The sequence below is a fragment of the Schizophyllum commune genome (assembly GCF_000143185.2).
Source record: "Schizophyllum commune H4-8 unplaced genomic scaffold SCHCOscaffold_9, whole genome shotgun sequence".
Taxonomy (NCBI): domain Eukaryota; kingdom Fungi; phylum Basidiomycota; class Agaricomycetes; order Agaricales; family Schizophyllaceae; genus Schizophyllum; species Schizophyllum commune.
The window spans coordinates 1,763,427-1,787,730 of record NW_026089546.1 but is presented as its reverse complement, the minus strand read 5'-3'; the positions used below and the strand labels follow the sequence as shown (position 1 = coordinate 1,787,730).

At 56.5% G+C, this 24,304-nt stretch overlaps 10 protein-coding genes across 10 annotated transcripts; 4 read left to right on the top strand and 6 right to left on the bottom strand.

Annotated features, from left to right (window-relative positions):
• Positions 1–42: 42 nt before the first annotated feature.
• SCHCODRAFT_02509700 (uncharacterized protein) lies at positions 43–2,264 on the bottom strand (the record flags this gene model as incomplete). Its single annotated transcript, XM_003029430.2, has 6 exons — positions 43–1,026; positions 1,081–1,334; positions 1,387–1,670; positions 1,723–1,870; positions 1,925–2,175; positions 2,224–2,264. 6 exons carry the CDS (start codon positions 2,262–2,264, stop codon positions 43–45), a joined length of 1,962 nt encoding a protein of 653 aa, XP_003029476.2.
• A 286-nt stretch (positions 2,265–2,550) lies between these two features.
• On the top strand, positions 2,551–4,853 carry SCHCODRAFT_02635321 (uncharacterized protein). Its single transcript, XM_003029829.2, has 6 exons — positions 2,551–3,586; positions 3,642–3,680; positions 3,736–3,788; positions 3,840–4,015; positions 4,068–4,086; positions 4,145–4,853. The coding sequence occupies exons 1-6, from the start codon at positions 2,644–2,646 to the stop codon at positions 4,448–4,450; spliced, it is 1,536 nt and encodes a 511-aa protein (XP_003029875.2). The 5' UTR covers positions 2,551–2,643; the 3' UTR covers positions 4,451–4,853.
• A 233-nt stretch (positions 4,854–5,086) lies between these two features.
• Positions 5,087–7,488, top strand: SCHCODRAFT_02550102 (uncharacterized protein). Its single transcript, XM_050343667.1, has 10 exons — positions 5,087–5,516; positions 5,568–5,600; positions 5,650–5,684; positions 5,737–5,775; positions 5,826–5,911; positions 5,968–6,245; positions 6,308–6,443; positions 6,492–6,563; positions 6,630–7,014; positions 7,064–7,488. The coding sequence occupies exons 1-10, from the start codon at positions 5,435–5,437 to the stop codon at positions 7,151–7,153; spliced, it is 1,236 nt and encodes a 411-aa protein (XP_050198935.1). The 5' UTR covers positions 5,087–5,434; the 3' UTR covers positions 7,154–7,488.
• A 1,174-nt stretch (positions 7,489–8,662) lies between these two features.
• SCHCODRAFT_02373996 (uncharacterized protein) lies at positions 8,663–10,014 on the bottom strand. Its single transcript, XM_003029429.3, has 3 exons — positions 9,507–10,014; positions 9,151–9,448; positions 8,663–9,046 (listed from the first exon to the last, which is right to left on the bottom strand). The coding sequence occupies exons 1-3, from the start codon at positions 9,710–9,712 to the stop codon at positions 8,837–8,839; spliced, it is 714 nt and encodes a 237-aa protein (XP_003029475.1). The 5' UTR covers positions 9,713–10,014; the 3' UTR covers positions 8,663–8,836.
• Positions 10,015–10,548: 534 nt separating this feature from the next.
• Positions 10,549–12,171, top strand: SCHCODRAFT_02635312 (uncharacterized protein). Its single transcript, XM_003029827.2, has 6 exons — positions 10,549–10,764; positions 10,820–10,916; positions 10,970–11,520; positions 11,568–11,787; positions 11,839–11,904; positions 11,953–12,171. Exons 1-6 carry the CDS (start codon positions 10,640–10,642, stop codon positions 12,121–12,123), a joined length of 1,230 nt encoding a protein of 409 aa, XP_003029873.2. The 5' UTR covers positions 10,549–10,639; the 3' UTR covers positions 12,124–12,171.
• Positions 11,843–15,137, bottom strand: SCHCODRAFT_02740023 (uncharacterized protein; the record flags this gene model as incomplete). Its single annotated transcript, XM_050347163.1, has 13 exons — positions 11,843–12,311; positions 12,365–13,096; positions 13,147–13,184; positions 13,235–13,256; positions 13,306–13,753; positions 13,801–13,841; positions 13,937–14,205; positions 14,267–14,357; positions 14,404–14,494; positions 14,642–14,668; positions 14,721–14,843; positions 14,895–14,944; positions 14,994–15,137. 13 exons carry the CDS (start codon positions 15,135–15,137, stop codon positions 12,267–12,269), a joined length of 2,121 nt encoding a protein of 706 aa, XP_050198934.1. The 3' UTR covers positions 11,843–12,266.
• A 1,054-nt stretch (positions 15,138–16,191) lies between these two features.
• SCHCODRAFT_02670650 (Metallo-hydrolase/oxidoreductase) lies at positions 16,192–17,296 on the top strand (the record flags this gene model as incomplete). The annotated part of the gene is made up of 5 exons (XM_003029826.1): positions 16,192–16,259; positions 16,306–16,458; positions 16,515–16,812; positions 16,871–16,930; positions 16,985–17,296. 5 exons carry the CDS (start codon positions 16,192–16,194, stop codon positions 17,294–17,296), a joined length of 891 nt encoding a protein of 296 aa, XP_003029872.1.
• Positions 17,297–17,306: 10 nt separating this feature from the next.
• On the bottom strand, positions 17,307–19,209 carry SCHCODRAFT_01158360 (uncharacterized protein). Its single transcript, XM_003029427.3, has 2 exons — positions 19,137–19,209; positions 17,307–19,082 (listed from the first exon to the last, which is right to left on the bottom strand). The coding sequence occupies exon 2, from the start codon at positions 19,063–19,065 to the stop codon at positions 17,491–17,493; it is 1,575 nt and encodes a 524-aa protein (XP_003029473.1). The 5' UTR covers positions 19,066–19,082; positions 19,137–19,209; the 3' UTR covers positions 17,307–17,490.
• Positions 19,210–19,336: 127 nt separating this feature from the next.
• SCHCODRAFT_01131413 (FAD-binding domain-containing protein) lies at positions 19,337–21,743 on the bottom strand (the record flags this gene model as incomplete). Its single annotated transcript, XM_003029426.3, has 8 exons — positions 19,337–19,506; positions 19,564–19,650; positions 19,714–19,885; positions 19,939–20,454; positions 20,506–20,656; positions 21,146–21,339; positions 21,392–21,513; positions 21,572–21,743. The coding sequence occupies 8 exons, from the start codon at positions 21,741–21,743 to the stop codon at positions 19,394–19,396; spliced, it is 1,527 nt and encodes a 508-aa protein (XP_003029472.1). The 3' UTR covers positions 19,337–19,393.
• A 336-nt stretch (positions 21,744–22,079) lies between these two features.
• Positions 22,080–23,973, bottom strand: SCHCODRAFT_02635296 (GroES-like protein). The gene is made up of 5 exons (XM_050345857.1): positions 23,633–23,973; positions 23,340–23,541; positions 22,895–23,287; positions 22,757–22,833; positions 22,080–22,694 (listed from the first exon to the last, which is right to left on the bottom strand). The coding sequence occupies exons 1-5, from the start codon at positions 23,888–23,890 to the stop codon at positions 22,506–22,508; spliced, it is 1,119 nt and encodes a 372-aa protein (XP_050198933.1). The 5' UTR covers positions 23,891–23,973; the 3' UTR covers positions 22,080–22,505.
• Between the last annotated feature and the right edge of the window lie 331 nt (positions 23,974–24,304).

The following is a 24,304-nucleotide window of genomic DNA, read 5'->3' as shown; positions in this document are numbered from 1 at the left end:
GAAGTGAGAGCCACGTCTACGTGAAAGTATTCTGCGCCCGAATCAGTGATACGGGTTATTGTCTCTATACCTGGCGCGCCAGTTGTGCACCCGTTCCCCGCTGCGACGTGGCGACAGCGGATTAGCATGCGTGGGCGACAGTGGGGCGGAGCGTGTGGGCGACGTCGGGAGCGGCATCTGAAGTTCGTAGGGCGAGATGTGGTGCGAGACGGGCGATACGTGGTGGGAGATGGAAGAGTTATGCAGGGCGACGGGCGACACGGGGTGAGAGACGGGTGACACCATTTGCGAGTGCAGCTGATAGTGAGGCTGAGCCCTAGGAGACACGTAATCGGGATGAGGCGCAGGAAATGCGACGTGCTCGTTCGCCGCCGACGGTACGCGCGTTCCGTCTGAGGACAGCTGTACATGCGCGTCCCGCCCGTGCAACGAGAGGGGCGGCAGCGGTGGCGCCGGGCTTTTGGGCGAGTCGACGCCATTCCCCCACACCTCGCTCTCATGCCGCGAATCCGTGCGCCGAATGGACACAATATCTGCCACCCTCGAGCTGCGCCTGCTCGCCGACGCATCCTCCACCCTCACATCCCTCGGGCTCTTCTTCAGGTCCTTATCCTCGCCACCCGCCGCCGCGGCCGGGAACGGCAAATCAAGCGGCGGGAGGCGGATCTCCGAGTGGTGCGGGAGGCCGACCTGCGAGCAGCCCGAGCTGTACGGCGAGCGGTACGCGTCGGGCACCTTCTCCTCGGGGTACGCGCCAGAGGACTCGGGGGCGGAGGCGGGGAGGCCCTGCCCGTCCATGTGGCGGCCGTACGAGATGCGGATGCCCCGGCGGCGGAGCTTCTCAACGTCGACGGCCTCGAGGCAGGGCGCCTCGAAGATCTCGCGGGTGTGGACGAGGCCGATGGAGCGCCAGGCGACGTAGAGCCACATGCAGAGGGTCATGGCGGCGTAGATGCAGCCCCAGATCTTGAAGAAGCCCGAGTCGAGCGCGACGCCGAGCGTGATGGTCGTGTTGGCGTAGACACCCTATCAGGAGGGAGGTTAGCGAGTGCATAGTGTGTGGCGAGGAAATATACGCACGTTCGGGAAAATAAGGCCCCAGAAGGGTACTTTGAAAGGGATGGGCGTCTTGCGGATGACGTTTTGGATGCTGAGAAACGCGAAGATAACCCACATCGTGCACATCGACCAGAGCACGAAGCAGATAGAGGTGCAAACGACTTCGATCGATTCTCCCGTCGGCATGCCACGTAGCAGCATTGAATCTCCGCTGTAGACAGGTAGAAACTGTCTGAAGCATTGGCCGATGAGTATGATGGAAAAGCCGGCCTGGCCTATTCAAAGGGTCAGATAAGAGTAAGCAGGTCGTCGAAGGAGTGATCATACCTGTGGGACCAAGTGGAAGGAAAACGGATATGATGGTCGCCGTAGGGGGAAGACCATGCACGATGAGGCGTAGGAGATAGATCGTGAGCATCATGAGTGCGAGTGTGATACCGATGGTGACGAGGACAGCAGACAGCGTAATTGTGATGAGTGCGTGGGATGCAGAATACTTGTAGAGCGATGGAGCAATGACCCCGCCTGAAGCGGACGCGACAATGACGGTCACGACGGGCAGTAGCCAAACGGCAGTCATCTTGTCGAGGGAATGCGTGTGTTGTATGGTCCTATACGAATTATCAGCCATGAATAGAGATGTACCGCGAAGAAAATGCGAACATGACGTGTATCATTAGGAAGCAACATGCGATGGATGTGAATACGTCGGCCCACCAGCATGCCCAGAGGAAGTAGAGCAGGCCCTTGCCACCGACGCCGTAGGTCTCATTGACGGTGTTGACAGCGATGTTGAGTATGGTGGCCGCGCCTGATTCACGAAATGAATACAGGATAACTAACGGACAGTGGTGTGGATGCTCACCCATAGGGAACGTCCCGAGAAACAGGCTTTGCACTGGATGATGGACCATGATCGTCCATAGCCCTGGGTAACGGAAGTACCGAATGGCAGAGATCATGCAGAACGTCAAGAAGAGAACGATGTTGAGGCCAAAGAAGATCAACGTGAAGAAATTGAGCGCGCTGCCACCCGTGCCGTATGGCCAGGCATGGAAAAGGATGCTGATCGCGCCTGTGCCCATGTTGACGGCGAACCAAGCGGGCGAGAAATTGCTGGCTTTCGTGAGCGGGATGGTCAAGATGTAGAGTAGAGTAGCTTACCGAACGACATCGCCGAACGTTTTGCGCGCGGCTGTAGACATGGCTACTCAAGCTCAAGTTGCAAGGCTAGAATCGCTTGGAGGGCCAAGAGCAAGGGTCGCTATCGTCCACGAAGCACGTCAATGGTTTTTATACGCAGTCCCACACCCATATTTGACGCGTCGAGCTGGCAAAGAGTGCCAGCAGTTGCGCTCCAGTCGTATCTCTCACGCCGCTGCCCCAGGTGTGACACGCGCATGACAGTTCGAGTTCAAGTTCCGAATTCGGAAAGCAGCGAGCACGCGTCCGGCCGCCATCTGATCCGTCGCACGTGGGATAGACGTCGGTGGCTGATCTGGAGACCAGCGCTGTCCGGGAAGCTCAAGACTTCGCACTCGCCTGGTGCGGGCTTCTGCTGCATCTCTCTCCGCTACCACCACCATGGGCTTACTCGGCTACTTCTCGTCTTCCAAGGTCAACCTCGTCAAGCCCGACGCGCAGGATGCCAAGCAGGACGCGGCGGCCCCCAGTGCGCGATCGGCGGGCATCGCAGAGTCGTCAGCCGAGGAGAGTAGTGGGAACACCAGCGCGTCGAGCTCGCCATCTGCCCCCTCTGCCCCCCTCCCAGAGGAACATGACTCGAAGGCGGACTTTCCCATCGTCGCTCCATCTAAGCGAGCTCGCCGCTTCTCCCTCAAGACGCTCTCCTTCTCGCCCTCTCACAAGGCAGCTCTCACCACGGACGAAGAGCACAAGCTCCGAGAAGATGCCGCAGAGGCGCTGGAACATCGCGTCTTGAAGCGCACGCATACTTCTGCTGCTGATCGTCGCGCTAAGGAGAGCGCGCATCTCGTCCGCGCCCTCATCGTCGGACTGGACCCAGTAACGCCTAGCTCACCCAAGGTCACCAAAGCAGTCGCCAAGCCGCAGCTGGGGAAAGTGAAGTCCCAGTTGATGAAGCCGAAGGAGGCAAACCGCGTCATCGCACAGCTACGCGCTCTCTCTAGCTCAGATGCGCAAGCCACGGAGCATGGCGCGAAGGGCCCCATTCATGCTGTTTGTCTGGCACACAGCGAGGAGAAGGAGGACGAGTTGCACTTCTCGAAGCTTGCGCAGGAAGACGAGTCCCCTCCTCTCGAGCTCCCGAACTTCCTGCAGGGCAATGCGGCCGCTGCAAAGCTGCGCAATGTTATCGACGAGATGCACATCGTGGACCTGCTGCTTACGCCTGACCTGGGTCTTGGTCAGTCCGGAGACGGGAAGGGCTTGCTCTCGGGCGCCGTCCCGACGGCAGAGACGGTCATCAATGGCGTGCAGCAGATTACGCCCCAGCTCATGGCGCTTGGCTACGCGACGGGCAGAGCTATCCTTCCCGACCACGCTGGTACGTACTTCTGTCTGCGAAGCACCTGAGCGCTTATGCTGAGCTTCCCGTATAGGTGTCTATCCTCCCACAGACCGGATCTCCGTACTGACGTGTAAGTTGGGTATCTACTTTGTGCCGCTCAGCATTCTCACCCTTTTCCGAATCAGACTGGTGGGGGCTCGAGCTGTGCCTGCCGCCGCCGACGCTGTCGTATCTGGCGGTGAGCCCTTTGGCTTATGGTCTGCGTACGAATGCTGACGAGGACTGATAGAGCGCGAAGTCGGTGTCGGGCCAGCTGGTCAACTTCCTCACCGCGTTGTCACTCGTGAACAACGGCGTGAAAGAGCTTCTTCCATTCGTTCGCTACATATCGCAGTTCATCGACTTCGAGTTCGATACTATCACGAAGCAGAATCACGGCCAAGGTGTCGTGTGCGCCGCTACTTGGTACGCTATTCCATTGAGGTGCAGTACGAACGCTGAGACGGAATTTTTCAAGGATCATGCCCGCGGCCCTGGTATGTTCACCCTCCCAGGCCAGAGACGTTCGTATCAGCGGCTGACGACTCTGATCAGGTTCCTCGCCCGTGGGACTTCCCCGAGAAGCCTGATGCAACGGTCCCTGCTCAGCCCATACCCAAGCATGAGTCACCGATTCCGGAAGAGCCAGAGGATGTCCCAGCAGGGCCCGATATCCACCAGCCTACGCCCGACATCAACCAACCTGGTCCCGAGCCCCCTGCTAAGGACTCGCCCTCGCCTGCTCCTCCGGTGACTGTTGCGCCGATTCCGATGGCACCGACGCTGGCATCACAGGTTATCGCGTTGACGGAAGAGCCGACCTTGACTCCGTCGCCTGTACCTGTATCGGCGACTGCGTGATGGGTGTGTACTGCCTCTTGACCTTGCATACTGGATCATCATGTTCATGTTCTCGGATTCCTCTTCGTTCCTTTCTACACGCCCCTTCGCGACTTTACGATAGATACACGAACGTTACGATGTCCCTCCGTCTCCTTGGTGTCTCCCCGGCTTGCATTGCATAGTTCTTCCTTCCGCCTCTCTCGTACCTCCTTCCGACTCGGGCCCTTTCATAATACCCCCCTTGCACGTATCATTATGCGCTACCTATATCTTCGCGATGTTTGTACCTTCTCGTGGAACATGTGTCTCCGTATTCATAGCTGGAACTTGAACATATCGATATAGCCTGGCTGTAGTTGGAATTTGAAGCAGGTTGCGATAACCTGGCTGCGGCGATCATCAGCCACAGTTGTTGCTTGACATGAGCGCGTGGTCGAAAGCCCTCATGTTTTCCTACTTCCTCGCACACGGACTGAGCTGCGAGCTCATCTGAAGAGGCTGGAGTGTCCAGAGCCATATAGGGAATCCACTACTCAGTCAGCCCCGCCCTCCCGCCAATCCAACACGGAAGATCGTCCGTGCAACATGGAACGGCAACTCCGGGGCAGGGTCCGGGGAACGGCATTCCCCGGGATTTGCGATCACGCGATCAATCCGACAAATGGAAATGCCCCCGCGCTATTCGTCGCGCACCAATCAGAACTGACATGAGCGCGCGTTCGTCGTTGCCGGCGACCCGTTTTTTCATCATGGTCGTGCCTCTTTCGTCCTGCGCTCATCAGCAAGTAGCGGTCCTCCTCGGAGAACACGGTGGCGAGCGTTCGTCAGCAGGAGAGCGCCTCTGAGATCGGAGGAAAGCTCATCAAGGGAAGGCTCAACAGTCGACCCGTGGGTGGCGTGTCGCCAATTGACTCTCGGCGGGGCGGTGCCCTTCCGGAGGGCTAGCCTAATAAGCTAGGAATCGCGCAGGCAACGCTTGCAAGTGATCCCCACCGCGCTCAGATGGAGGGGGAATACACCCCGGAGGAGATCGCGCACTTCACCAAGCTCTGGCACTCGAGCTTGATACCGCTTCATGCGTGCCGTGCGTATTTGTGGAGATGGGGAATCGTTCGGGATGCTGACGAGTCTACAGTGGTCGGTCTGACGTGGGTCGTGCATGATTACTGTGAGCATGGCCCCCCTGCCCATCCTTCCCCACTCACGAAATCGTCTAGTCTTGACTGTCGAGGACGAGATACGGTACATTTGGGTGCGTTCGCTCCGCAGACATCCTGTCCCCCATCACTAATACCTTTCTTCAGCCACAGAAGGGCAGCTTCGGCAAATACATGTTTCTATGGGTACTTCTTCCCCCTCCCTCTCTCGCGAAGAAACGCCAATCCCCTCCCAGATCCGATACTACAGCATCGCTCTCTTACTCTTCGACGTCACGCAAATTCATGTCTTCACTATCCCCGGAGTCACTAATGATACCGTGTACGTGCATGCTCCCCCTTCCCCGTTCGCTCAGCTTACTAATCCATCTTCTCTAGCTGCGTCGCAATGGACACGATAATCCGCGTCGTCGGCGCCATCGCCCTCTGGTCCATCGAGATCGTCATGCAGCTGCGAATATACGCGCTCTACGACTGCTCAAAGACCATCGCCGCGGTCAACGGTGCCATGTTCATCGCGTCCATCGGCACCTTCCTCTGGATCCTCATCCACAACGCCATGGGCCGCAGCGCTGTCATCGCCGATGCGATCCACCTCCCCCTACCTGGCTGCCCTTCCATTCATACAGGGATCGAATGGGCACAGTGGGTACCGGGTGCGTTTCATGTCGTTGCTACTGAGGTACTGCCGCGCCGGAGGTTGATTCCACTTCTATAGCCACGGCGTTTGAGGCTGTTTTGTTCTTCTTCGCGCTACACAAGACGCTGCATTCGACTGCGCAGCGGTTTCGACGCGGCGAGCGAATATCATTGTATCAGCTCGTGTTGCGAGATCAGATCATATACTTCTTCCTGTGTGTAGATTCTCTACTTTACTTCTCCAGCGTGCTAACGTTGAACAGTGTAACGGTCCTGTTGGTCTTCAACAACCTCATGGTCGTCGGGATCACGAAGATACCGTGGTTCAGCTATTCGTAAGTGTTAGCCATCTGATTGTTGTATGTTGTATCCCAGGACTGACGACGGTGAATACTTGCCAGGCCATTCCACGCAGCTCTCGGAGTCCTGACCACACGCATGATGATCAACACGCGCAAGGCATCGGCCGAGGACGTCTTCTATTCCAACGACACTAAATTACTGACAACGAGCAATGAAATGGTCTCCCCTTCGACCGAGGAGACCACCTTACCATGGAACACAGCGCCGGCAGGGGGCTTTACAGCCAGGTATGGTGGCCCGCTCTCGTTTGGGGACCCGACCTCGACGTATGGGAGCCTGGAGCCGGGCTATCGGTCGCCAAAATCGGGATCGAGGCCTCCGTACGATGGGCCGTTTGCCCAATACGCGGACAACGGGAAGGACTCGATGGAGATGGACGTGATTGTGAGCGAGAGGAGATTGGAGTGGGTGCGCCCGAATGAGGTCGGTTTGTGTACCTGATACTCGGGTCATAGCTAACGTTTTGCCGCAGGATGGATCCTTTTCTGTCCTGGACGGCGTTGTATCGGAAAGCAACAGCTCTCCGCGAGAACCTCATAGGGAGTTCTTGCCTTCTAGATGAAACTCGCCGAATTTCCTGAATCACTAGGATTCTGCCCTGCCGTACCATACCCTCCATACGGGATACCCGCCTCTACCCACCTCTCGCATCGCATATGTCCCTACTCCTACCTGACACACCTACCACAGACTATGCTGGTGTATCATGTTCGTGGATCACAGTGCCTATTTTACCTGTATTAGTTTGGATATTCTGTTTGTTTCGCTTTAACCAGGTTGTAGCCACTGTATGAGTGTAGCTAATGGATCCCTGAGGCTGAATCTGCTCTGATCGTCCCCGTATACACTTCTCTACTAAAAAAGGTACAGCTACGGCGATGGAGTAGTAGCCTGGCGCGCGCTGCGAGTCGTCCTGTCGCGTCATCTCGAGTGCCCCCAGTGTGACCGGCAAACGCCGAGACGGTTCGGACCCGCGAAAGCTTCCGCTTTCGCACGGTTCGTTTTTCCATGGTCACAAACATCAACATTTCCGTCCATTAGTCGCTCTGCCGCATCTCAGTCGGCTGAATGCGGACTGTTTCTGTTCTCCTTTTGTACTATCGCCGACCACCTTTGCCGACCGCACTAGACTCCGGAGGCCTTTCTGCCGCACAAGAGGCTGGAAGTCCTTCTATCTCTTCAGTTTGGAACCGATAAGGCGACTCTCGAAAGTAATCCTTGACTCGACGAAGCGCTTAGCTCAATGAAATGCCATTGACACTTCTATGATTACCGGGGAGGCTGCTGCACGTATATTTCTCTCAGAAACACAAGACGCCGGTGAGTACCAAGGATTTGCCATTTGTGAGTGCTATTTTTCTCCCATGAGAGCGAAATTATAAGTGGCCAGCCAGTCGCATGAGGTGCCTTCGCTCATCTCGACCACCATCCTAGCGCCTTCGATGCCACCCTGCGGCGTAGACATGAGCGTCCAAGATCGCGTCTGCGCAAGTATTGTTCCAGCGCCCTCGTTCGCGGCCTTGCGCAATTTGTAGGGACGAGGCTCGGCTCTAGGTCAGCAGGCTGCCCTAATCCTCGATTAATTATAAAGGGACACTTCGGACCCTTTCACTCGGACACTCCCTTGGCTCGGAGAAAGAGCGAGTGACTTTTCGGAGGCAGAGGAAGTGTACGAAGTGGATAAAGGGGAGGCAATTTACGTGGCGTGCGCTTCAGTTGCCTTTTCTATCCATTTGGAACTTGATCTGGAAACTCACTTCTGTTCTTCATGTTCAACGAGTCGGCCATTGCGTGCAAACTTTACCGGTGGCCTAAGGCCGAGGGGAGGGTGGTTCGAAGGAAGATGAACACGTTTGCTACCGGGATCGCTCACAAGGGTTACTGCATAGCGATTTGACCAACGATGTATCCAAGAGACACAATTTTACGGGAGAGTGGCTACAACAAGTGGTGAAAATACAGAAAACCCTACCCAAGAAACCGTAATTCTTAGCGTATACGCAGTATGATGTATGTATCGTGGTGCTCGAGCTGGAGCTCTAAATGTCCCACGCGGCCCAGTCGCGCAACCTACTGTACCACCTAGCCCCACATAGACGGGGCCTCCCAACCTTCACGGGGGCTATATACTCCTCAAGGCCGCCGCAAGCTCGCTTGAAAATCGTACTGGGCCTGTCCATCCCCGGATCACTCGTTCGATACCTCCGGCGCAACCTCGAACAAACCTGCGCGGGATCGAAGACATCTACGCCGCCTCTCCGTCCGCGCTGGCGTCCTCCGAGGCAAGATGCGGGACTACCAGAACAGACCGCGAAGGGCACTTGGCCTGCATGATGTTGATGTCGCCCGCAGGCTGAGCGGGAGAGGGTCTCAGCTCGGGCTGGGCGGGGAAGGAGCCCTGCTCGAAGAAGAAGAACGAGAGGCGGAAGGTGCCCGAGCGCTTGAAGACGAGGTCCTGCAAAAAGGGGTCAGATAAGTCGAAACGTGTGATAGAAGGAGTATATGTCTAGAGACTAGACAAAGGCCCCGGCGATCAGGCGGTCAACTAGAAGAGCTCACCGGGAAGTGGAAGAAGTAGCACGGGTGGCCGTCGACCTTGACGAGCTGGGCGGGCGAAGTGATCACGTCGTGGAGCGCGTCTCGAGCGTGCATTTCTTCGCCGCCGTTAACCGTGGATGCCTCGAAGAGGCAGAGGAGGTCGAGCCTGTCCGAGTATTGAATCAAGCGTTCGCCAGTGGAGGTTCGAAGGATAGCCACATACTCTTCCTCGTCGATCTCGACCTCCTTCGAGCCCTGCTCGTTCTTCTTGATCTCAAAGAGGCGGCCGAGCAGCACAGGGGCGGGGACGACCATGCCACTATTGCGGTGCACTAAGGTCAGCTCGTTGTCGAAGGACGTAGGGTTCAGATACCCACTCGGCATTGACCTGCAGATCACGCAGCTCGTGTAGCTCGCCACGGATGGAGCGACCAGCCAGCGCGCCGCTCACGTACAGCAACGGCTGCGAGAACAACGCGTGCTGCTGGCTTTTGAGCGTGCCACTGAGCACAGAGCGCGCCTGCGCGAGGAGCTCTGCGTCGTTGGCGGGAGAGAAACTTGGGTCTTGGTAGGCAGAGGCCATGATGAGCAGTGTGGGGGATAGCGTAGTGTTGGAGGGAGTAGGGGCGAATCGAAAGGAGATTATATATGCGAAGCGAATCGTGCGGGACCGGTGGCGCTATGGGGCAACGGGCCTGGGGATCGGGCGGCGTGTGGGGAGCCGCATTGTGGCCACACCTCGCAGTTTCTTGTCCAGAATAGCGTGGGATGCTGTATGTCCGAGAGATAAAACGCACGAAGGAGGAGGAGTGAACCTAAACGAGCGACTTCGTGGGTCGTTCGGGAGGCGCAGAAATGCTACAGCAATGATTTCGGGCAAGTGCAAGGATTAGACTAGGCAATAAGGTTGTTGATGACCTATGATCTGCCGCATAAACAGCATTATAGTGCGGATTTGTGAAGCAGGCGGGCGTTGGACCACTGGCAGGTTTGAAGGAAATCGGAAGCAGTAGGTCCGAGAAGGATGTACGTTTTCGCTGGAAGTAGGAGAGATTTGGCAGTCAAGTTTGAGTTCGGCAAGAGACTTCAGAATGTAGTCGCCAGGGAGTGAGGTGGGAGGTGCATCAAAAGACAGCCGCTGCCGCACTGCGGCGTAGACACGATGTTTGCAGACGTTCTTCTAACCGTTCAGCCGGCGGCTAAGAAGCTGGGGAACACGCTGCAGCGAGGAGGAGAGGGCATGGATCCATTATTTGCGAAGGGACAAACGGGGAAAGTGGACGAGGGAGTGTGTGGGTAGTGAAAGTTGAACGCAAACTTCCGAAATCGGAGCCATGAATGATTTACGGATTTAGCGTGATCAATTCCCACGACGCCACGAATTCAGGCACTCCTCTTCCCCACCTGCTCACTTTCTTTCATCTCCGTCAGTGCGCAACCTCTGCTCCTCATCAAACGCAAAGTTTGGCGACCCTTCTTCGATTTCCCACATACACCGAAGTTTCGACAGATGGCCAACAATCAGCCAGGCGGCTCGATATCCGCGGTGCAGGCGGCGTCAGCAGCCTCTGCTGTCGCTGCTGTCGCTGCTCTCGGCCGTCCCCCGTCAGCCGCAGCCTATTCAGCGGATCACCTGTGAGCCACAGTGATATCAGACAGACTCTATTCAACTGACGCGACACGTTTACAGCGTGTACTACAACAAGGAGACCGCGACCTGGCGTTTCGAAGACGATGATGGAAATGAGATGGAATTCGACGCCACCAAGGGCTCCTGGGTCCCCGTGGTCAGTGCAGCCTCTCCGTGAGACCCGAGTGATGGAGCCCGACAGGTCAACAGCTGGACGACGACCTCATCAAGCGGCACCAGGCTGCATACTCGGTCGCAGGCGTCGACGAGAACGCCCCGGCGGCGCCCGTGCTCAAGCGCGAGAGCAAGAAGAGGAAGGAGGTGGACTACACGTCGGCGACCGTGCCGGACGAGGGCCCAAGCAAGAAGAAGAAGAAGGACGCGGAGCGCAAGTCGAAGAACACGTCCGTATACGTCACGGGCCTCCCCCCCGACACGGACTCGGACGAACTCGTCGCGCGCTTCTCGAAATGCGGAGTGCTCGAGGAGGACGACGAGGGGGACCCGAAGGTCAAGATGTACGCGCGGGAAGACGGCACCTTTAACGGCGAGGCGCTCGTGTCGTACTTCAAGGAGGACTCTGTCCTGCTCGCCCTCAACATCCTCGATGACGCCGAACTCCGGATCGGCGATCCTAGCACGCGGATGTCCGTCAGCAAGGCCGATTTCAGCGCGAAGGGCAATGCCGGCCAGAGCGGGGACAAGCCGCGCAGGACCGTCGACAAGAAGAAGGCAACGAGGCGGATCGGGAAGATGCAGAAGTGCGTGGCCTGAACATTGTATCCCACACTCTCTAACATGAGCGCAGGAAGATTGACGAATGGAAGGACGAGGATGGCTTCGGACCGCAGCTGGAGGTCCAAGACACGCAACCTGTAGCGAACAGGAATAGTCGAGTGGTCGTGTTAAAGCACATGTTCACGCTTGAAGAGCTCGAGAAGGACGCTACGCTCCTCCTGGACCTGAAGGAGGAGGTGCGCGAAGAAGCGGAGACGCTTGGGGAGGTCACGAACGTAGTTCTGTACGATGTGAGTTCGACCTTCACAGTGGGTACCGACAGTCTGGCTGACTTCTCGCAGAAAGAGCCCGAGGGCGTGATGACCATAAAGTTTAGGGATCCATTGAGTGCTCAAGCCTGTATCATCGTAGGTGCCTAAAGAGGACTGTCAGGAGTCTGGCTTACAATCGTCTAGAAAATGAATGGTCGCTTCTTCGACGGTCGACGAGTGGAGGCGTACCTGTACGATGGCAGGCAGCGATTCAGGCGTAGTAACGCGGCGGACGATATCGATGGCACTGGGGACGAGGCAGAGAAGCGACGTTTGGCAAACTTTGAGGAGTGGTTGCTCAATGATGGCGACTAACCGCTGGTTCCTTTACGGACAACAATCTACTCCCTGCTTGCTTCTCTGTTTACTGTTATTTTCGGTATCTATTACACTGGTGTCCGTCCATGTATGAGAAAGCAAGAAGATCTAAGTGTGCTATCCAAGATGTAACTTCCCGGCTACCAGCAGCTGAGCAAAGGCTTCTTCTCGATCACCTCCAAGCGCTGCAAAGGCGTCAGCCGAGTTCTCCAATCGCAAGTCACCTACTCAAACATACCTCGTTGATGACAGTCTTCAGGGGAGACTCGCCATCCGCCTCTGCCTCCGCCCACTCCATGGCAGCGCGCGAGGTGCCTGCCTGATGACTCGCCCACCGCGAATGCAGTGGGCTCCCCTCCGCATGCGACATGCTCTTCGACATCGCCACCACATCCGCCTCATCATCGCTCTCCGGCGATACACTCCGCTCGACCTCCGCCTCATGCAGCGTCGGCATTGGCGGGCTGCTAGGCGGCGAGAACGGGGTCACTGGAAGCGACGCCGACACCACCTGCCTCGGCGTCGGGATCGCCAGCGTCGCCTGCGCCGCCAGCACCTGCGGCTGCGTCGGGGGCCGATCACCCACATCGTCCTCCTCGAGCACCGTATCCTCGTCGATGCCCAGCCTTTGCAGACTCGCCTCCACCGCATCCAAACGCTCCAGATGTTCAAGCATTGTCACGCCCGTTGTGCCCGGGTGCACACGCTGGATCTTGGACGCAAAGGAGACGGGGCGGGGCGCGCCGGAGGCGTCGGTCGAGGTGCGCGTCATGGGCGGGGGGAAGTCCGCACTCGAGATGCTGAGGGAGCGGCGGGGGAGGGGGACGCTGTAGACGGACATGTGGGGGGACGGGAGGCCCTGCATCTCGGCCTCGTCGGCGGGGTGGTCGAGGTCACCCTCGGGGACTTCGATCTCGTCGTCCCAGACCATGACTTTCTTCCGTCGGGTGAGTTCCAAAGGGCCTTCGTCCTGTGATAGGGGTGAGCGATGTAGCCACAACTAAGGACACGCATACGAACAGCGTGCTTCAAGGACTGGATGATGTTGTATGCCTGGCCTTCCATACATGTAAGCATCGAAGTTTATACACAACACATCCTCACTCACCCTTGATCACAGCCAATTGTCGCTAAGGTCCTCATGAGCGTCCGCTCCTAACCCTCACAAAACTCACTTACCGAAAACATCTTCGGATGGAACCCCTCGTCCACCGAAAACAACTTCTCCAACTCATACGTCGTCTCCTCCCACCACGTCTTGCTCGTCAACATCGGCAAAAAGTGATTCCTCGTCTCCTCGCTGAACGGCTTGCCGATGATACTGACGGGGAGGTACAGCCACCCATACGTATACGACCGCCAGCCCTGCGGGTGCTCGTGGGGGAAGGAGAGCGAGTTGTCGATGGCGGCGATGTGGATGTGCGGTCGGCGGGTGTAGTCGGCGGAATTTGAGGGGCCGGGGGTGTTCACTCTGGACGCTGTTGCCTCCATGCGTGGGGTGGCGGTCGGTTGTGCGTGGACTTCGGTCATTTGCGGCATGGTACGGGAGGAGCGAGATGAAGGAGTGTCGACTACGGGTTTCTCGTGTACGCCGTCGCAGTACTTGATCATGTAGTTGTCGGATCCTCTGAAAGAGTGTTAGCAGATATCTTATGACCGTTGGCAATGACTTACCTGTCAGTATTCTGCATGAGATAGTCTACGAATGTCAGCAACTCCTCTTCGTGAGCTCAGGCGTCGCATACCTAGTATGACAAGCCTACGAACAACCCGTCAGTAACTTCGTGACCACAAGTAGTAGACGCGGTACGTACTTCTCCAGTTCTGCGCGGAAGCTCTGTTGCAACGCCTGTGACCAGTAGAACGGCCGGTCCGCGGTCTCATAGGAAGCATCGTACAGCAGCTGATCATCATCTTCCTCGTCATCAACGTCTCGTTCGCTTCCTGTCCGTCCACAAACGATCTTGACTGCGCCAAGGATGCGTTTCATGGTATGGCTCCGCCGATGTGTCGAGTCGTCAAAGGTGTCGCTGATGGTGCGTCCAGGCCAGGGATGTTTCCTCAGGAAGTCCGTGGCATCTGGGAAGGGGTTACTCTACGTAGTGAAGTGGCTGGGAAGTAGAAAACATGCCCTGGAAACCGTTCATGAATATTTGCATGCTGCCAATCTTGTCAGGTAGCGGTTTGCCCTTCTTGTATGCATTCCTGTCGATCCAGTCGTAGAAGAAAGCCTTCGAGAAGTCAGACGGAGTAGCATAGTTCATGGAATGCACTCACTGGACTTGACAAGGCGACCAGTTGGGTGGGCGGGACTATGTTCAGTTTGAGCCGCGAGTCTAGGAGGGATGCGGCAGCTTCAGAGATGTAACTGGAGGAAGAGGTCAGTGTATTGCAGACGACATGTACGAATGCGACGCGCCTTAGGTTAGGTATCAAACAAGCACGGCCAAAGGGTATAATGAAGCGAAGCTGCCTATGCAACCACTTTGTTGTCTTCGGGTTCAGGCGACCGTACGGCTCTTCGTCCTTGGGTTTGAACACGCTGTCATATTTCAGGTCAGTACGTGAATATTATGTATGGGTTGACAACGCACGCCACGGTCCGCACACGCCCAGTCTCATCCTTTGCTCGCGCAAAGTACGAGCCTGAGGAGCCCTTCGCAATCATCTTGGGATGGATCCCCTCCAAGATGGCCTCCTTGACGGCCTGCACCATGCTGCAGACACGTTAATGAGGGAGGGAGGGCAGAACGCGCGGAGGAACGTACGCGTCGAATTGGGCTTTGGTCATCGGTGGCTCATGATCCAGCGTCTTGACCTGACATAGATATCAGACTCTCTCTTTAACTTTGAGATAGCACACGCACTAGTCCCGTGTCCTCGAACGCAGGCGGGATGTATGGCTCGAACACGCTTCGCCAGATCTTCCTGCGCTGCACGCCGCTCGCTTTCTTCTTTCGCTTCACCTTTTGCGCTATTGATTCTGTCCACCTTGATGCATTCATCAGCATACAGCAGATGCTAGATATAATCTCATTGCCTCTTGAATGCATTGTCCAGCTTCTTCAGGTCTATACTGCCAGGATGTGCACGTCGGCGAACACGTCGCGAAGGGCCAGGCGAGCGCGGGGCCTCGTCCCCGGAGAAGACATCGTCGTCGTCGCCATCGACGGACTGCGCGAGCGGCTGGTATCCTGAGCGCGGCGCCATGGGGTAATAAGAGAGCAGGCACAGGCGTGGAGACGCCGACCGTCGAACGTAACGGTCGACCGCTTGGACTGGGGTCGTCGGCCCCTCGGTCCGGTCACGCGCAATTCCCACGGTTCAACTTCGGAAAACGCGTCACATCCTTTTCCCGTTTTCCTTCATCTCTCCAATGAGGTTCATCGATGTTCAGCATCCTCGTCCATTTCCACCTCCTTAGCTCATCCTTGGACATACACGGCGTTCCTGGGATGCTTCTATTGAGCCATACGACTCGGTCCAAGTTACGTCCGCGTCGTCGCCCCAAAATGGTCTCCATGAGGCAACACACCAACAGCGCCAATGGCTCCGAGACTTGAACAAGGAATTTTCGCTCGAAATTATCTCTACTTCTCCCTCTGACTGTCATCCCACTCGAACGCCACTTCTGCTTACTTGGCCCTTCATTCTCCTCACATACAGTGCGCTCAAGGCACGACTACCGGACTACCGCATCGTGACTGCTTCTCCGCGTGCGCGGGAAGAGCGGCGCCTTCGTGAAGGATCCTGAACCCGGCGAGCCTCGGATGAACACCACATTCGGAATACTACATATACTTCACTGGTGAACAGTCGGTGGCGCACAAGCTCCAGCTCACCGATATATAAGCACCCATAGGCCTCCGATCGTCAACGACATGGCTTCCTTACGATCTGGCGCAAGAAATACTCTCTTCGTTGCGAATGCACTTCGACACGCGACAGCCTGCAGAAGGGCACCTAGCTGCATTCCGACTGCCTTCAGACATCAGCGATACTCTAATCATCGACGATCTCTCGCAACGATCGCTGAGAGCAACATAGCTCAGCCATGGAGTGAACATGGCGATGGTAGACCCGGGCTACCGATCACATATTCGTTTTTCGAGCCAGCGACGAAAACTTGGTAAGTAATCGACCTTGTCAGTCGGGCAGCCCGATCAACTTTACGCGTAGGCAATATGTGGTCACAGACCCTTCGTCCAAAGATGCCGTCCTCATCGACACCGTCCTCGACTATGATCCAGCTTCTGGAACGCTATCGACGTCCACCGCAGACGGTATATTGGCTTTCGTACGAAATCATGGATTCAACGTCACGAAAATTCTGTGCGTCCACTTTACATCATGCTGCCTTCGTCTCTAATGAATTTTGACCATTTCAGCGAGACGCATGCGCATGCCGACCATCTCACAGCTTCGCAGTACCTCAAGCACCATCTCCCCGGCAACGTCCCCATCTGCATCGGCGAGCGCATAGCGCAGGTGCAAAAACACTTTGCGCCCGTGTACGGCCTCGCGCCCCAGAACCTCGCCACTTCTTTCGACATGTTCCTTAAGGACGATCAAGTCTTCATGCTCGGGAACCTGCCGGTACAGGTGATTCATCTACCCGGACACACGCCGGACCACATAGGCTACCTCGTCGGGAAGTCTGTATTCACTGGCGACTCGATCTTCATGGTGCGTATACTACACAATTATGCCTCGTCCTATTCCTGACATGCGACCTTCTTTCCAGCCCGACCTTGGCTCCGCGCGTGCAGACTTCCCAGGCGGAGATCCTCGCGCCTTGTACCGCGTACGTTTCGCTCAACCGTGACCATTGAACCACTCTAACATGTTCATCCCCCAGTCCCTCCAAAAGCTCCGCTCCCTCCCCTCCGACTACGAGATCTTCGTTGGCCACGACTACCCCAACGGCCGCGAAAAGAACTGCGTCACCACCGTCGCTGAGCAGCGGCTACATAACAAGCACGTCAAACTCGGTACTACGGAACGCGACTTCGTCGACTTCCACACGGCGCGTGACAAGGTCCTCAAGGCGCCGCGTCTCATCCATCCGTCGCTTCAGGTGAATGTCCGCGCGGGCAGGTTACCGCCGCCGGACCCCGCGGCGGGGCTGTCGTACTTCCGTACTCCGCTTTGCGGCGCATTGGACATATAGAGGTTATGGATCATAGGTATATAGTGTATTCGCTTGCAGTATTTTGGTAATATTCTAGATAGGTCGGGTTGGGCGAGCTACCTGCGCACGCTCTTTCTCGGCTTCAGACATAAATGTAACACTGTAAACTGGATGCGATACATCAGCCTGATAAACTCATGAGGAGCCATGTGAGAAAACACAAGTCTTACAAATTACCACCCCATTATTACAACGTTCCCAAAGATGCGCTTCTCCATCTGCCACATACCGTCTACATGGAGCTGCGCTCTCGCCCGCCACTTGGTGATCAGGTTTCCGAGAGCCACGACGTCGCTCTGGCAGATGTCCAGAGGGACCTTCTCCACATAGAAGGGGTAGGTACAGGTCAGGGTGCAGTCGCGGAAGTGTGGGCTTTGCAGGCGATGCTCGAGGAGCTTGCGTATGAGGCCGTATGCCCTGGCGTACGTGTTGTACACCTCAGGGCTGTACGTGCGATTGTGCTGCAGCTGAAGGAGGCGCGTGCCCTGGGGGTACAGGCGACGTAGCTCTGGCACCAGCTCGGCCTGGGAGGAGGAGGACGCGCGATAGAATATAGGCAGCAGGTGTTCCGGGCGCATGGCGATAGAGGACAGCTCGAGGACACGCAGGCGAGGGAGGCGGGTAAGCAGCGTCTCGAAATCCGACTCGTGGTTCTTCATATCCAGGCCATCGATTAGCAACTCCTCTAACCCTGCGGCGCGATCTGCAAGCGCTACGAGATCGCCCCACGAGTTAAAGCCCATGGACCGGGTGTCGGTGAGGGAAAGATGCTTCAGCGCAGGAAGGGATACCGCGCTCATACACTTGACAGGCCACTCCCAGAACATGATCTCCAGCGTCGTGAGATGCGGGAGAGGCACAGCATCCCGGCTCGCCGACGAATTGTCATTTTCGGAGTCCCAGGTAGTGATGCTAGCAGTCTTCAGCGAGGTACACTGCCGGAAGACATCCGGGAATCCGTGCATGTTCTGTACCCCAGCGAGGCATAGGTGCTCCAGTCGCGACCACCGAATAGGGAAGATCGTGTCCATCCTGCTCATCACCATGTCTACAAGACCCTCGACGGCGAACGTACGAAGGTGCGGTGTGTACGAGAGGGAAGAGAGGGGTGTCCCGAGGGGGAGCAGGCTCGCCGAGACGACGTCGCCCTTCAGTTGAAGTTTCTCGAGGGAGCGAAATGCATCAGTCGGCAGAGCGGCCAGGCGTTCCCAGCGCTCATTCGCCGCCGTGATATCCAGCGCGCGGATTTGGCCTGTAAGGGGCTGGGTACGATGGTCCAAGAGAAAGTGGTCAAGCCGGTCCTGATCCTGGTCCTCTGCAGGCACAGCGACAGTCACGGCCACGAGCAGTGGGCTCGCCCTCTGGAACCACGCGCGCAGCTGCTCAATGGACCCCGCCCCGCAGGACTGATCGTCTGTGACCGAAAGCTTCGTCCACATGCGCCTCTCGTTAAACGCGATCGAGCGCCATGTCCGGCATACGTGCGCAGGAAGCAGAGTGGATTGCGGCAGGCCTTCGTCGTTGCAGCATATGAAAACCTGTTCAAGGAGCTCCTGTGGTAGCTTCTTGAGTAGCTCGGCAAGGGACACACGGCTGCGGGTCACAACCGGCAGTTTCTCCCGTCGATCTCGCCGCGAATAGTCCTCCCGCAGATAGTCCTCGGAGGAACAGTCTCGGATCCTACGCGCATGACCTTTGCGATGGCGCGCGCGAAGAGGAAGAAACTGAATTCGCGTCGCGTAGATCATCGTCGATGAACGTTGATCTGCATTATCAAGGGCATATGAGGTCGTGTCAGTTAGGAGACAGTAGAACACACAGTATAGATCACTCCGAAAAGTGTGCTACGGCTAGAAGATAGTCTTGGACGAAGCTGAGAAGGCAGGCTCGAGATGGTCAGGAGCAAGCCGCACTGTGTACACGGGGCTCGAGGACCTCAACACGCGCACCATTGTCACGCAGATGAATGTAACGGGTCGACTTCACGTTCGGCTCACCGCGTATCGAATGGTACGTCAAGACGATCAACATGATCTTGTTTGGCGAGCACTGTTGAGCTTCATGATATGCATTGCTTCAGAGTATATCCATTTCGACAGAGAGCGGAGATCGGAAAATATTGGTGGGATCGTAAAGCGTCTTCATTCGAGAGAGCTCCTGATAATTGTCGCCGAAGTAGAGTGTTCGCCCTGGGAAGTGAGCCGAATGAGTACAATTGCCGGTAATCAGCACTGTGCCTGACTTACAATTCTGTAGTCGAGCATCAGCATAATTTGCGTATGCACCATACGGCCAGCCAGAAGGCTCGCTTTCGATTACAGCGTTGACCAGGTCTTTGCAGCGGACGGATGGAAACTCATTGAGCTTCGCTCGATATTAGAAGAGTAGCCACTCACCATCCAGAAAGGAAAATCCATCGTCAGGGTACGGTGGTCGGTCGTTCGGCGACAGCGCAGCCAATTGCATGGTGAATACCTTGTCGCGATGAGGGAAAGCCGTCTTGTCTGTGCCGACGGTGTTGATCGCAGAACCGCTACCGCCGTATAGTTCAATCTCCACAAACCATGACTCGGGCGAAAATCGTCAGCAACAAACAGAAACACGTTGGCAACTTCACTTACCAGGTCCGAAGTGACACTACGTTCGTCTGTCAGGTATTGAACAAACGCGCCTACAGCCGTTGGACTGAGGCCTTCCGCCTCCGGAACCATGAGGGACTTGATGTAGAAGGTGCTATGCTGAGGAGGCGTGGCGCTTGTGTTGAGATCTCCCCAAGCCGACGCGTTCAGGACAGCGATCCAATCGCCGCAGAAGCTGTCCACACTATCGGGAGGAGGCAGCTTATCCAAGAAGCGTTCATTGGTTTCGTCGAGGGTCGTCGGATGACCCCAATGCTCGCCAAAGTATTCCATATTGACATACCCCACCACCGTGCTCTTGTTGAAGTTCAGTTGCGCCCCAAAGGCCGGGGGGATATCGCTTTCGACGAAGTCTTGAAATGTGGCGAGCGCATGGATTGCGTCTACGGCTGTAAGGTTCCATCCGTAGCGGAAAGTCGTACCACCGAGCGGGATGAGCTCGGTAGCGAAGACAAACTCGATCACGATACCGAAAGAAGGACCCGCTCCTCGGATGGCCTAAGTGAAAGCGTGAGCTAAGCGTGTCACATTCAGACCGCGCGGACATACCCAGAAGAGGTCCGCGTTTTCTAATTCTGACGCCGTGACGATGGACCCGTCGGAGAGGACGACGGTCGCGGAGACGATGTGATCAAGCAACATGCCCCACATACGCGACGGAGGAGGAGGAGGAGGAGGTTTGTTTATTCGGGGGAGGTCCCTAAAAAGGAACGGCCCTATCCGCCCTACGTAGCTAAGAGGTATACTACGCGACGGAGCACCTCCGTCCTTATCGCTGTGGTCAATCGGTGTGAACAGAGCACACAATGTACCCTCACCCATCGCCTCACGAGCTCGAACTTTGGCACGAAGAAGCTAGACACAGTCCCAGGGTTAGTAATCTCACTATGTGGAGCAAAGTCAACGAGACCCATATTGTTGAACAAGTTCATGAGAGATAGCCCAGGTACTGCAGAGCTGACATTCTGAATGCCGTTGGTCATGCAGCATGAGTCTCACATCTTATAAGCAAAGTGCACGTCCGACGCAGGAGTGCGAGGACCGACGTGTGCCCATAGCCTCCGCCCGCTGGTTGGCATTCAGAAATGAAGCCCGGACGCACGCGCAGGATTACTTACTCGCGTGGCCTCCAAGACTGCGTGTAGTCGGTCACAGACACGAAGAATCACAGAGAAAAGGCGGAGCGTACCCTACAGTAGGACATCGGCCATGAGGCAGCGCCCGGCCGTACTCATTCAAGGCCAGAGCTAAGTCCCCCAGAAGCACGCCGGCGCCGACGTTGGCTGTATTGTCCGTCTCATTCACGCTGGTCTCATTGAAGCTGCCCATGTCAACCACAAGCGCGCCGTCTTTACCACCGAGTCCAGCTGCGATGTAGCTATGCTGTATGCCGCATTAAATATCGAAGTCTGCACAGTGGGAAAAAAACACATACTCCGCCGCTGCGAGCCGTGACGGCAAGCTTTTGAGCACCTCCCGCTTGAACAACAGCGCTCACTTGCTGCGGCGTTGAGGGGTAGGCAATGACGATTGGCGAGATGTCGTAACGCAAGTTATCTAGGCATCTCATCAGCGTCTCAGACTTGTGAAGGACATCCCAAGAGGCGACACTCACAAGCTGAACTGGCATTCACATAGCCTGGATCGTCCCGGAATACTGCCACTACTTCAGCGTCTGTCAATGCTCCGCGCAGCGCGTCCACATCTAGAGCTCGAGCACAAGGAGTGATTTTAAGTAGGGTGAAGACGGCGATGAAATAATGCAAGATGGAAAGAGAACTGTCCATTGCGCCTCGCTGATCATTGAGACCGCCTATTCACGACATCTTATATAGGGCTTATTTCAGCGAAAAAATCCATGCAGCATCTGGACTGCGGAACATTAGACGGGCAGAAGTCGGCATCGATCCATTGAACAGCAGACAGGCGACTACTTAGCGTGAGTTGATCGCCATTCAGCACGAGACTTAGTGCCTTGAAATCGCGGAATATAGGCGAAGGGGGCAGGGTCGTTTGCAACGGAAAAGACCGCCTTCCCGTCGGAAAATCGGTCTCGTGGGATTTGCAATGGCCGTGACCGCAGAGTTGCTACAACCGTAGAGTTCTATATCTACAGATAACGACTCGGTCTCTGCGTCAGAGGCAACGATTAGGCCCTTGCAAACAGCCGCACTCACCGTGTCCAAGCTGACATCGTCTTCGCCTGTCAGGTATACCGCGTTGCCCAAGCCGCGTCTCCTTGAAGGTGAATGATGGAGGTCGACGTCGTAGTGTATAACTTGATGCGTTCGCGTACGCTCTGGCCAACAGATGGAATGGGAGATGGCAGGAGGTCAATCCGGATGACGTTCAAGTTCCCAGATACTCGGCACATGCCAGTCAGTCTCCCGCGCCTTCATGGACCTCGTTCCGAAGCCTTGGCCGTGGAGGGGTGCAGCCTCAGACTGTATGATGTTTTGAGTAAGAGGGTACATGTTGCCTAAGAGTATTTCTGACGACCTATTATACAGTCTTTTGAACTTCGAACACTTACACGCCACGACTTCTCGTCAGTCGATCTTGACGACCAACTTCTCCCCGCTGAGCTTGTTATGCCGCAAAAGGTCGAGCGCGACTGCTGCGCGCTCCTTCAGGGTGCCCTCCGCGAGAAGACGCATGGAGTTCGGCTTGATCAAGCCCTTCGCCAGAAGGTCGGGCAGGATCTTCGGCATCAGGTTCTCTTTGAGGAAGGTGTTGTCCTGAGGAAGGCATTGAGTTAATATGCATCAAAGAGCACCAGCAACACCGAGCCAACTCTCACCTGATACGTGAACGTCCTAATGAGCGCGCGTCTCCTCGCTTCGGGAACGTACGGCTTGAGATGGTCCGGTACGTCGTCTGCGAATGGACATCAACCCTCTTCACTTCAATCACTACCACAAAGACGAATCCGACTCACAATAGAACTTCACCTCCTCCTTGGTCCCCTCGGGGTTCACCTTATCCCCACCCTTGAGCGGGAGCAGCATCGCAAAGAAGCCGTCGGGGGCGAGCGTCCCGCCGATAGCCGTTATTGTAGTCTCCGTCGCGATACAGTCGACGATCAGCGCAACCTTGCCGCCGACGAAGTGCTCGATATCTTGGGCGAGCGTGGGCGAGCGGTAGTCAAAGACTTCGCGCGCACCGAGCGCCTTGAGGTGTGCGTTGTGCTTTGGAGACGCAGTAGCGAGGATGTTCGTGTAGCCGGCGGCGTGCAGGACCTGGACGAAGAATTGCCCCGAGGAACCGCCTGCGCCGTAGACGAGAATCGGCTTGCCAGCATCCTCGGGTGCAGCAGCGGGTTTGTCTGCATCTGGCGTTCTCGTGTTAGACCGACGTCTGACAAGTCAATCAACTCAACGCACTCGCGCTGCCGGGGACAGCGTGTGGCCACTCCAAGCCGCTTTCGCTAAACAGCGTGAAGAAAGCGGTAACGAAGTTGTCCGGAATCGTCGCCGCGTCCTCCAGGGAGACGTTGTCGGGGACCTTCCCAACTAGGGTGTACGGCTGGATGGTGTACTCCTGCAGCCCGCGCGTGCGCGCCTCGCCGAAGGAGAAGGCGGTGACCTGGGCGTGTGTTAGCATTCGCGTACTCTTCCGAGATCCCACTGTCCAAGTCCGACTTCCACCCCAAGCAAACGAGCAAAGCCATACTCACCCTGTCCCCCTCTTTCAAGTCCGGAACGCCCTCACCGAGCTTCGCGACCCGCCCCGCGGCGGTGAAGCCAAGCACGATGGGCCACTCCTTGACTATGTACCCCGTGTCGACTTGATACTGATCGACGGAGATGAGCGCGGAGTACTCGACCTTGATGAGCACCTCTCCCGCGTTGGGCGAGGGCGTGGGGACGGAGATGACATCCCAGGAGCCGGGCGAGAGGGCGGCGACGGCGCGATGGGTAGACGAGGCGGACATGGTAGTAGCGCAATCTGGTGCCAAATTGATCGAGAGTTAGGTTTCGAAAGGCAAAAGCAGACTGGTGCGATTGAGATGCTTACGGGGAAGCGGTCAAGTGAAGCCAGCTCTTCTTATAACTCCCTGTCCTGACGGAAGGTGACCATAGCAAGTGTCGAGGGTGGGTAATGGCGCAGTCAGCGTTCTCTCAGCCTCACTCAGCATGGATTGGACTGGGACCTCGCTCCTGAGTGAGATGCGCTGAAAGATTACTTCAACTTCGGTAAACCTGTGGGTCAGCTGCGTACCCGGCGAAGGAGATTGGCTGGACACTCATAAGTCTTCATCTAGAGTTTGAACACAAGGAGCGAGCTGAAGAAGGATGATCGCAGAAGGGGCGATGAAGCCACTGGAAGCGTCAAGGGGCCTGGCCAT

What these genes read in the sequence shown, in the direction of transcription:
- SCHCODRAFT_02635321 (XM_003029829.2), top strand. Translation starts at nt 2,644, where the DNA reads ATGGGCTTACTCGGCTACTTCTCGTCTTCCAAGGTCAACCTCGTCAAG. An exon ending in CCGGATCTCCGTACTGACGT is followed by an intron (nt 3,681 to 3,735) that starts GTAAGTTGGGTA and finishes TTTCCGAATCAG; the next exon opens with ACTGGTGGGGGCTCGAGCTG. An exon ending in CGACGCTGTCGTATCTGGCG is followed by an intron (nt 3,789 to 3,839) that starts GTGAGCCCTTTG and finishes GAGGACTGATAG; the next exon opens with AGCGCGAAGTCGGTGTCGGG.
- SCHCODRAFT_02550102 (XM_050343667.1), top strand. Translation starts at nt 5,435, where the DNA reads ATGGAGGGGGAATACACCCCGGAGGAGATCGCGCACTTCACCAAGCTC. An exon ending in ACGAGATACGGTACATTTGG is followed by an intron (nt 5,685 to 5,736) that starts GTGCGTTCGCTC and finishes ACCTTTCTTCAG; the next exon opens with CCACAGAAGGGCAGCTTCGG. An exon ending in ATACCGTGGTTCAGCTATTC is followed by an intron (nt 6,564 to 6,629) that starts GTAAGTGTTAGC and finishes AATACTTGCCAG; the next exon opens with GCCATTCCACGCAGCTCTCG.
- SCHCODRAFT_02373996 (XM_003029429.3), bottom strand. Translation starts at nt 9,712, where the DNA reads ATGGCCTCTGCCTACCAAGACCCAAGTTTCTCTCCCGCCAACGACGCA. An exon ending in GATCTGCAGGTCAATGCCGA is followed by an intron (nt 9,449 to 9,506) that starts GTGGGTATCTGA and finishes GCACCGCAATAG; the next exon opens with TGGCATGGTCGTCCCCGCCC. An exon ending in GCTACTTCTTCCACTTCCCG is followed by an intron (nt 9,047 to 9,150) that starts GTGAGCTCTTCT and finishes CCCTTTTTGCAG; the next exon opens with GACCTCGTCTTCAAGCGCTC.
- SCHCODRAFT_02635312 (XM_003029827.2), top strand. Translation starts at nt 10,640, where the DNA reads ATGGCCAACAATCAGCCAGGCGGCTCGATATCCGCGGTGCAGGCGGCG. An exon ending in GCCTATTCAGCGGATCACCT is followed by an intron (nt 10,765 to 10,819) that starts GTGAGCCACAGT and finishes ACACGTTTACAG; the next exon opens with CGTGTACTACAACAAGGAGA. An exon ending in AGGGCTCCTGGGTCCCCGTG is followed by an intron (nt 10,917 to 10,969) that starts GTCAGTGCAGCC and finishes ACAGGTCAACAG; the next exon opens with CTGGACGACGACCTCATCAA.
- SCHCODRAFT_01158360 (XM_003029427.3), bottom strand. Translation starts at nt 19,065, where the DNA reads ATGATCTACGCGACGCGAATTCAGTTTCTTCCTCTTCGCGCGCGCCAT.
- SCHCODRAFT_02635296 (XM_050345857.1), bottom strand. Translation starts at nt 23,890, where the DNA reads ATGTCCGCCTCGTCTACCCATCGCGCCGTCGCCGCCCTCTCGCCCGGC. An exon ending in ACTTGAAAGAGGGGGACAGG is followed by an intron (nt 23,542 to 23,632) that starts GTGAGTATGGCT and finishes ACACACGCCCAG; the next exon opens with GTCACCGCCTTCTCCTTCGG. An exon ending in CGCTGTCCCCGGCAGCGCGA is followed by an intron (nt 23,288 to 23,339) that starts GTGCGTTGAGTT and finishes CGAGAACGCCAG; the next exon opens with ATGCAGACAAACCCGCTGCT.